The sequence below is a fragment of the Lithobates pipiens genome, unplaced genomic scaffold, assembly GCF_037356315.1.
Source record: "Lithobates pipiens isolate NorthernLeopardFrog02 unplaced genomic scaffold, aLitPip1_a1.2 Scaffold_19, whole genome shotgun sequence".
In the NCBI taxonomy this organism is placed as follows: Eukaryota; Metazoa; Chordata; class Amphibia; order Anura; family Ranidae; genus Lithobates; species Lithobates pipiens.
In genome coordinates, this window is record NW_027507764.1 from 108,925,657 (window position 1) to 108,936,473 (window position 10,817).

Genomic DNA, 10,817 nt, shown 5'->3' on the forward strand with positions numbered 1-10,817 from the left:
ACACACACACACACACACGCACACACACGCATAGAAACATATATATAGACAGACTTTTTTTTTTTTTTTAATTGGCAGCTGCAGCTCTACATTAATCTCCATGCTGGGTACTGCACTCTAGGGGGAGGCAGAGAGCACAGCACACACTGCTAGACACCTCTCCTTTGCTTTCACTTTCACAGTAAACAGCGTGCCCAGCTCCTGCACAGCCGATTTACACATCGGCTGAGGGGACATATGCAGCCACTGCTGTGGAGAGGGGGACTTTAGAGCGAGACCCCACAGGCTGACTGCAGCATGGGTGAGGGGGCAGGAGGAGAGCTAAAGACAGAATGACACCCCCCGTGATGGGCGGCACCAGGGGCGGGGCCAAGCCCAGCAGGCCCGGCCCCATTTTCAGCACCAGTATCGGCGGAAATTCTCTTTCGGCTTTTGCCGAAAGGGCCATTTTCGGCCGATATGTTTCGGCTGCCTAAAATTTCGGTGCATCCCTACCACTTGCCTCTGAAGAAGAGGAGTTATGCAATATCTCAAAATGCGTTGGGATTTACTCTGCTCTTGGTTACACCATTGACAGAGAATTGTGGTTATTCATATTTTCTATTATTATGTATTTACTGTAATCGTATCAATTTGCATATGTTTTATTCTGCACCAAAACTTTTTAATATTTCCAACTAATACAGTTTGAACTTTTTATACTATCAATCCTGCTTCCTTGGAGTTTATGCCCTATAAAGTCCCATTAGAGGTTTTCTTTGTCAATTTAAAATCCATGTGGACATCATTATCTATATCCCCCTTGTCATTAAGTACTTACAAATGTAAGAAATCTTCATCCAGAGCAATTGTGTTTAAAGTAGAGCTCTAGTTATAGCATTTTTGCTTCTCATCAGACAAGGGAGGGATAAAGCTTGGCCATACAGTGATGGAAATTTTCCGGTTCCCGGCTAGGCCGACCAAATTTTCAAGCAGTGTGTGGCTATCCCCGCTCAACAGAAGTCAGTCATTTGATAAATTTCTGTTGAAGGGACATGTTGGAAAATCATTCCTGGTCAGTGGCTTCGGGTCCCGCTGTCAGAGTACAAAGCCTGGGTTGGGATTTTAATTGTCTATGGCCAGCTTTAGAATCTCTGCCAGTTTTATATTGTTGTCTGTGACCCCATTGTAGATTTCCCCTTATTTCCTTGTTTCCAGCACAGGAGCCAAAGACAAATCTTCCCAGCCAGGGAAGAAGAAAGGAAAAAAAAAAGAAAGGATTGCTTGAAGTTACAACTCAAGTTCATTTAAATGTTTCAATTCTCAAATGATGTATTCTGTTTTTGTGTTTTTATGTTTTAAGATTTATTTTACATTGCATTTTACTTCATTCTCTCTTTCAGGAATCACAAGATTTGATCTCTTGGGTGATTTTGGACGATTTAATTGGCTGGGAAACTTCTATATTGTTGTTACATATAATCTGATATTCGCAGTTGTGACAACTCTGTGTTTAGTAAGAAAGTTCACCTCAGCTGTTCGGGAGGAGCTGTTAAAAGCAATAGGTACCTATAAAGCATGACTATTTGCTGCATTTATTTGTTTTGCTGATTTTTTTTTTTTCTCCTGAGATGAAATTCGATTCAGTGGTGTAAAAAAAAAAAAAAATTCTTGGTTCCAAATATTACAATATTATTCATCTGTAGCTGGTGAATTCTTTTTGATCCTAAGTCTAGCCAGCCATACACTAGCTAGTTAATATTAAATATATAAATGTGGACAGTACTATACTTTAAAGCAGAACATCATTCAAATAAAAATAAAAAAACTATTTGGCACAGAGCTCTGAGGGGACAGCATAAGTACGCTGTCCCTTCAGAGCACCGGTAACATCACCGGCTGTATTATGTGTAAATATCTCTTAAACACCACAAGTTTAGGAGATATTCACTGTAACTACAGGTAAGCCTTATTATAGGCTTACCTGCAGGTACAATACAAAAGCAGAGTTTACTACAGCTTTAAGATGGCCTTACATCTGTAGAATTTCGTTCTAGCGAGAAAGGATCAAAATTGTTTATCCAAGCATTTAATGGTGCTTTCATGGACTAATTTGGAACAACCTTTTCAGTATGTTAAAGAACCGGGTCAATGTCTTAATTTTCAATTGACAATTTTCATGCATTGCAGTGATAATGTTGCTTGGGACCTTTAGACAACCATTAGAAACATTTGTTCAATTAAAAGTTTTGTTTGTGGGCAGCCACTGGGTTTGAGACCATTATGGATTGTGTGGATAAAAAACTGTTGATTGCCACAATGATGCTTTAGAGATTTACAGGATTGAAAAAGCTTTCACGGTAAAGACTGTTCTACTTCCAGATTAACTTTAAGGGCAGCTTCACACTGGTTCACTCCGCTATCGCCACAGCAGGTGCACCTCTGGTTTTCATGTGGGTTAGCTGCACTTTTCCATAGACTTCTATTATGTCCTGTGGTTTCAGAAAGTTTACCAAAACCGTGGGACGTAATAGAAGTCTATGAGAGAGTGCAGCTAACCAACATGAAAGCGCCCTAACAAGTGCATAACACAAGTTCATTTTTCTTATCTGAGAGCCAATTTAACAAATAGAAACTTATTACCATTAAATTTGATGAAAAATTTCCAACCTCGTCTTTCGATGTGTCCACTTACTCTGCTAAAAGTGATTGTAGGCCCTTTTAACTCTTAGATCATCGAACAAACATTCTGAAAATACGAGTTTCTACAGGTGTAAGTCCAGCATTAGGCTACGTTTACTAGGCTGCATGGTAAAACTCTGCATTTTACCATGCAGGCCAAAGAAGCGATGGCTCCAGCAGCTTGATTTTTTTTTCTTCTTCATTTCTATTTGGTGTCACTTCATTAATGTCACAGCCACAGCAGGATGGTGCATTATGCTCCTGTGTGGTGACATATGATGCCATCTAATGCAGTGTGAAAAATTGTAGACGTGGAAAATTGCAGACATGCTGCATATTTCCAGCTCTGCACATCACACAAGTATTGCGGTGTGAACAGAGTACATGGCATACAATGCAGAAAAATACAGGTCACTAAAAACCGTGTGAATGAGCCCCTAATAATGGTGTCGCCAACCCTGGCTGCCCTTTAAAATAAAATGAACAATTTATTTGTATGCCGAGGTGTATACATGTATGTTTGCTGTGTATTTAGACATTTGCCTAATTTTCTTAATTTATTATACATACATATAACTAAAGTTTAACCACTTCCCGACCAGGCCATAGCCGAAAGATGGCTACAGCGTGGTCGGCTTATTCTGGGAGGGCATCCATGGACATCCTCACAGAATGTTGCTCTCCGGCGCATCATGGATCACAGTAAATGACCGCTGGTAGCAGCCGTTTATTACGTGATCGCTCTGTCAAATGAACCCTCTCTGTACTGATCTGTACAGTGTGTGGGGAGAGGGGGAGAGATCATTTGTAGCAGCGCTGTGGCCTGGATCTGTAGTGCCCACAGCGCTGCTCAGTGCCCATACTCTGCAGTACTCTGCCCATACTCTGCAATACTCTGCCAATACTCTGCAATAAATTTTATCAGAAACAAATAATTTTAATTTATTTTTTTACCGAATTTTAAGTCTTTTTTGATTTATAGCACAAAAAATAAAAAACCCAGCGGTCACAGACATGCAGATAACGGGTTTTAAAATAGTCTAAAGGCCCCACCTTGTTAAGATATAGACAAGATGACAGGTAGAAATCTTACCACTATTAAACTCTGTAAGGTAAAAATGCTTAAATGTGATCTATATGTCTGGCCTAATCGAGAATATTTACGAGCATTTGGACATTTAGTGTTGTATTAATAAGTGATTTTCTATTTTTGTTAGCACTACAATTGGAGCCTTAATCATTATGTTTCGTTACCTCTGTTATGTCTTGCATTATCTCTAATAAAAAGAAAATCTTTAAAGGGGGGGGGGGGGGGAGGGGTGGATCCAGCGGTGATTAAATACCACCAAAAGAGAACTCTATTTGTGTGAAAAAAAGGACAAACATTTCATATGGGTGAAGTTTTGCATGACTAATTGTCATTCAAAATGTGAGAGCACCAAAAGCTGAAAATTGGTCTGGTTAGGAAGGGGGTTTAAGTGTCCAGTGGTCAAGTGGTTAAATGCAGCAAGATTTTTTCTTTTTCTTTAATGCACTGTTAGACATAATAGCTATATAGCAAGGATCTCCAAACTATGGCCCTCCAGCTGTTGTGGAACTACACTACCCATGAGGCATTGTAAAACTCTGACATTCACAGACATGACTAGGCATGATGGGAATTGTAGTTCCTGACCAACTAGAGGGCCATCGTTTGGAGCCTTCTGCTATATAGGAACGTTCAGGGGGTTAATTGGTAACATGTTGCTTATACAACAAAAATTAATTTGTCACACAACATCACCTTAAGTGGACCTGAACTCCATTGTGAACGAACTGTTCCTAAACTTGCCTAAGGGCAGGTACCACGAGATCGAGATGCCTGAAAAAACTCTTGTGTGTCCCTCTGACTCGCTTTTGCTAATGAGAACTGATTTTCTTTCTTGCTCATTGAAACAGGATTTAGTAACATTTGGGTAATATTGCTGACTACACAATGATTGTACACTGGGGGAAAAAAAAGTGACCAACGTGGTATAACCCCCCCCAGTGCAGCATTTTTGGCAAGTAAAGAATCGCAGTATATATAAAATAATATGCAAAGTGGTTAAAGGGATGCTTCAGAATGGCAAACATGTTTTTATTACAAATTTATGTGAGCAGTCTGCAGTTCCCCTTTAAAGGGTAAGTTCAAAATCTGTAAGGTTAACTTACACAGGACCCCCTCCTCAGCCCCCCCCCCCCCAGTCCCGCTGACTTGCATCACGGCGATCACCCATTATGAGCTTAGAAATCCCCACAGCTTAATCTCTAGCATTCTAATTGGTCGGAGCCATCACATGGGCAGCACCGACTGATCAAAACCAGCATAGCCCGTCCTCTTAGCAGGGGAAGAAGACACTTGAATGTCGAGGGGATTTCTAAGCCCCAGACCGGTGAGGCAGCTGTAAAGGTGAACTTACACTTTAAGTTCCACAGGGAGTATACCCAAGCATGCTATTCTGCACATACAGAACGATTTTACTGTTGTGGGTTTAGTAACATATTAAAATGGTTGTAAACTCTGTTACACCACTTTTACCTACAGGTTAGCCTATAACAAGGCTTACCTGTAGGTACTGTGAATATCTCTTAAACTTGCACACCGAAAAAAAGGCTCGCTGGTGCCGTTTCTTCAGGACTTGTGCTGTGACCGCGTGGGAGTGACTTCATGGCGGCTCTGGCCAATCACAGTGCCGAAGCCGCAAACTCAGAAGTAACTCTGGTGAAAGATGTCAGCCATGTATGCAGAGTGCTGATGCCGATTCAGGGCAATCGTTTTGAGGTAAGTATTTCATAATGAGCTAGTACGCAATGCATACTAGCTCATTATGCCTTTGTCTTGCAGTGTTTGTTTTATTTTAAAACCTCTTTAAGTGCCACGAGAATGTGCCCTCTCTATGCAGAGTATTGGTGACTTCACCCGTGCTCCCCTCCACAACTGAAATTACCAAATAGATATGACCCCTTTTTTTTAAGTAGGTGGATTTTTTCTGTTATAATTCCCCAGCTTGCAGCTAGCAGTTCCTGGCTTCTCCAGATTCCTTTTGAAACTTGTTTCTCGGCCTCCTGGCCACTCCTGATGACGTCACAATGACACATTGTGTTGGGCGTCATTTCTGGTTTTGTATTCTTCAGTCTGTGAAATGCAGGGCATCCCAGACAGGCACATTTTTAAAGCTCCTACACTCGCACAGTGCAACTTTACTGTTTTTTACCCAATAAATTAATGGTTTAACACTATGGAGAAAAAATATATAAACTGCGCTCAGGAGAGAATTACATGTGAAAAATATAAATTAAAAGGGAATAAAGATACAAATAAAATATGAACCTAAACTATAGGCAGCAGCTTTGAGTGGGATACAAGCACTGAAATAAATGGAAAATATGAAAAGCTGCTCCAGTATCGATATACACTAAAACTAACTTTATAAAATAAAAATATATAGAGGGTATATGGCTCTCATACAAGATAAATGCCTAAAGAACAATCACCCATTGTGCATATAGCAATCACAGAGAAATACTTAAATAGAGAACGTGTAGTCCATGTGATATGTAAAACTGCATTTAAAGTAAAAAAGTAGAAAGATTTTTATAGTCCAATAAGGTGTTCCAATGTAACAGCGATTAACATGTCACCACCGTGAGTCCACACAAAGCTGAAGATCTGTGCCCGTCACTGGATAAGAGATGCGCTTACCAAATATATGGAAAATAACAGCCTTATTGACACTAGTCCGCAGCAGGGTAGTGGAACATCAAATCACAGTTCTTGCATCGAAAATGGCCCTTAACATAGGTATATGGCGATACCCCAGCCTTTAGAGCTTCAATGGTCAATGGTCACATATATCTCCGGTAACACCTCCTCTGCTACCACTTCCAGCAAAATCTCCTCTTTTAGGTGGCAGTATATCCCAAATAACTGACTCCTCTCAAGGTAATCCAACTGCAGGATTTTACAGTGAGCACACAAATCTTGTTTTGGCGTAACTTTATGGTTACGTTCTACCACTGTTACCCCACCTCCAATTGAAGTGGCCTTAGTTTTATTGGAATGGCAGTTGCCTGAGACAGGAAGATCAGGTTCCAGTAACAAAGTGAAGCTAAATCATATAGTGGCACAGAAGATTTTTTTTTCTTTTTGTAATGATGTTCCTGCTGTTAAGCAGAAATTGTACTTTAAAATTGAATTGTGGTTTTATCTGATTTGTTTATTAACAGTGTAATTACTCTGGTTATATGAAGATTATTCTTTGATACAATTAGGTATGTTTTTGTGCTACATGATCCAAAAGTAGTTGGTATCTAACAAATAGTGATAAGTGGACAAAAGCAATGATGTTGTTTTTTTTGTATTCTGTTTAAAAAAGTTTTAGTAACAGGAAGAGAACTCACCCACCAATAAACATTGTCCTTGTTAATTTGCATGTACTGTATTTCCAGGTTTGAATAAACTTCATCTGTCTAATGAGCCCAGCGATTCAGCATCCACCAATGGGCATCAGAAAACACTGTGAAATATCATTCAGCATGGCTGCAATCAACATTCCTCTTAGGATGTGGGCCCTTTGCTTGAACCATCACTTGTAATGTCCACATAGCTCTAGTCTTATCTACGCAGCAGAGACTTATAGGTCAGTTTGACCATGTAGCCACATTTTTGTGAACTAGACTTTTTTACGTTTTTTTTTCTCTTGTTATGTTACAGAAAAAACTTAAATGTGACATTTTTGTTTCAACATGTACACCATGTAGAGTCGTACACCAACAAAGAACCTGAGCCTCACAAACTGTTTTACATTTTACACAGTAGAAAGATTGCAAGTTAACGTTTTGGTGCTAGACTTCCTCTGTCCTAGACAAGCCAATCCAACCCTGAAGTCACCTTTAGTGTATGATTTATTAAAAGTTTGGGCAAAAAAAAAAAAATCAGTACATCTTTGCATTGCATAAATCACAGTGTTTTGTCTCATTAAAAATGGTGCAAGTACTGAAATATTCCTGTCATTCCAGCCATAAATCCATTGAGCGCTTATATTCCTGTTCCGTTTTCCTCATTGTCCGGTTTCAGACACATTTCACCTGCTGGTTTCTTATTTCTCATGTAGCTTGCAAGATCTCGAATTTAAAAAACAATTGTCCACATGCCCCTCCATGGAAACCCTCTCCTATTATCGTTGTGGGGGACTAATGTTTCCTGCTAAATTATCTGTAATATCTATTACATATCAGTTATCTGATGAGCTACGAGCACAGCCACACTTCCTTTAATAACAGTTGATTATTCCCAACAATATTAGATTATTTAACAAAAGTCAAGGTGCAGTAACTGTAAGTAGCCAGTCCGTTTTCCTCATGCTGACAGCTGAAAGGGGATATCAGATTGGTTGTTTTGGACTATAGCCTCATTGTCTTCTCTCAGAAAGTGATGTGTAATTGGTTTACTAATGTAAAGGCTGCACAGGTCTACATCTCCTCACATTGTTCACTATTGAAAAGAGTAGCACTGATATATGCAAACTTCCAGGGTGAGCCAATTGAAACCAAATACACAAATTTAAGCCATGGAGTACAGTCGCCTGCAATTCCTGAATTGTACTTCTCCAAGATCCCAAATCTAGGACAACATAATCGCTCAAGCTCCTCTGTGTACTGAGGAATGGTGTCCCAAGGCCTGTGTTGGAATTTCCATACATTCCGGCAACTGCTTGCTGTAGAGCTGACCTATATAGACCTATATGCAAATCGCAGCTGAGCTACTGATAGAGATACACAATCTCCAAGGTGCTCTCACTCTTGAAATTTCTGAGCTTCATGAGGAGCCACCTGATGAATTGAGTTGTGTGTTTTTGGTGTTTAGGCCCTTTATCTTGCATTAAACTTTAATGGAAGAAGCTTATTACATCCCAATCTTTACAGGTTTCTTCATTATTGTCATAAAGTATGTGCAATAGTTTTACACCTACTGCTTTCTTAAGAAAGCAGTAGTCTTTAGGTCATGTTTAATCTATTATTGATGGCAGCTGCAGAACCCAGATTCTTAAAGAACCAGTAAACCTACAACATAAGTTAGTCTAAGTACTAGATCTGTGTATTTTATTGAGAGATATTTAAAGTTGAACTATAGGCAAACTTTTTCTTTTTCACATTTTGGAAAGAGTAAGGGATGGTTGTCACCCCTATCCTTTCTTTTTTGCCATCTAATCCCAATGGCGAGATTTAACTGCAAATTAAGAGACCCCTCTGCAGTCCCCAGAACTAGTGTCCCCTCTATTACTTATCTGTGGACAACACAAATGTGGGATTTTCTTTTACTTTCAGTGATAATGGCAAAAAGGACAAATAGAGAGGGTGATCTCTGTAACGGGACACAGACAGAAATAAAAACCAAATAGGTGTGCTCCATCTCCACTCTGGCCAAAACTAAAAAAAAATAAAAGTAAAGGTTTTGCCTTTAGTTATACTTTATGTAAAAATACTTGTCTGACAAGTTGTGTTTTTTTTTATGAGAGGAACGTTATTTTATTATATACATCCAACTTTCTGCTTCGTAAACCTATTAAAGGGTCAGTGTTTTCCTCCGTAGAGCAGCTAATATGAAACAGATCATGTGACTTCCGTTTTGCAAGTGTTGAAGTGCCCCAGTGTATGTTTGTGGAAGCTTATTAACAGCTTGTTATATAAGGCAACTTGTGCTTTAGGTTTTCAGCACATTAAGCAGATGGTTGGGCCTTTATTTTATAGTCGTCAATAGAAAGATATTCCAGCTTAGGAGTTACATTTATATATCCATGTCTTGTAGTACCATTGTTGTGACCTTACTTCCATGTGTCTTTCATTTCAGCTAGTAGGACTTACTAGCTCATAGCGATCACTATTCATTGTCTGTTGTACCTTGATAAGAGCACTATTACTGTAATGCTAAATGTGTATATCTCTGAGTAATGGTGACACTAGAGCATTTTAGCCTAAATAGCTCATTTATGAAAAGAGAATGTGTCAAATTTAGACATGTAAAATACACTTTTCCTAGTGCATTGTGTACTGTGGCACAGGAAAAGTTCCTTGTTTTACTATGCTTTCTCTGGAAGAGGCACTGTAAAGCTTGCTTTGTATTACATTGATGCAAAATGGAGCAGAATAGATCCATAGATGCATAGTCCGTTCTTGGTACACAACACACTAGGCAAGCTCAGATGTGAAAGGATTCTTAAATATTGCTCTGATATCTAATTCATTTTTCTGCAGCTAGTTCACACATGTTCTCTGCCTGCATAAAGCAGATACTGGGGCCTAGATAAGACTGACTGGCCCCTGAATGTGCTGTATGAACTTAGCCTTCATTACATAAATTAGACACCATATAAAACACACCCAGTTCTGTACCATTAACTCATTATGCAATTGGGATAGATATATCTGCTAGCAATAGCCTTTAATGTTTTTTTTTACATTACTAACCCCATATTCATATCATATCACAGGTGCATCTATATAAGAAAATGAAGCCCATAAGAGGGTAGTCAGCATGCTAATTTTTTTTTCATCAGATTTCAAGTGAATTATCAGGAGTTGTAGAATGGGGGGGTAGGCTGGGGATAGATATGTACATGGCTCTAAACCTGTAAATTGGAATAGGATGTCCTATCACTCACAATATTCTTGTATACTTTATATAAGCTTGTCTGTCCTCTCACAAGTTGCATTTCAGATGTTAGTAAGGCATTGGCTGGCTTCTTGTAACTCTTGAGAGCTGTAGAAGTATTGGCTCTCCAGCACAGGTCCCAGTTGTCCTCCTGCCCACCTTGAAGTTCCTTTAATTCTGCATAATGCAGATTTCTTGTATTCCCAATGTAGATGTAACCATCTCAACACAGGGGTCTCTGAGAGATACTGAAAACTTGCAGGTGATGGTATTTTTAGGCTGCTACCAATAATTCCATTGCCAGTTTTGGGTTGACTAGCCATTTAAAATGTCTTTCAACCAAATTAAAGTTTGGATCTGTATTTTCCGTTACATGAAAGCTAAATAATCCTATCACTTTTATTATATAATTTGGATGCGTATACTTTTAATTAAAGCACTCTGGCCATGAAGTTAATGAATATTAATCGCTACCATTAGATAT

At 39.1% G+C, this 10,817-nt stretch overlaps 1 protein-coding gene across 2 annotated transcripts in view; it reads left to right on the forward strand.

Moving 5' to 3' along the window:
• The window catches only part of LMBR1 (limb development membrane protein 1), a 251,676-nt gene extending 241,453 nt beyond the window's left edge, over positions 1–10,223 (forward strand). For both annotated transcript variants that reach the window (XM_077491148.1, XM_077491149.1), the window contains exons 16-17: positions 1,383–1,544; positions 7,132–10,223. In XM_077491148.1, the coding sequence (XP_077347274.1) occupies positions 1,383–1,544; positions 7,132–7,205 (236 nt within the window). In that variant the 3' untranslated portion in view covers positions 7,206–10,223. The remainder of the gene's footprint in view (positions 1–1,382; positions 1,545–7,131) is intronic.
• The last annotated feature ends 594 nt before the right edge of the window (positions 10,224–10,817 follow it).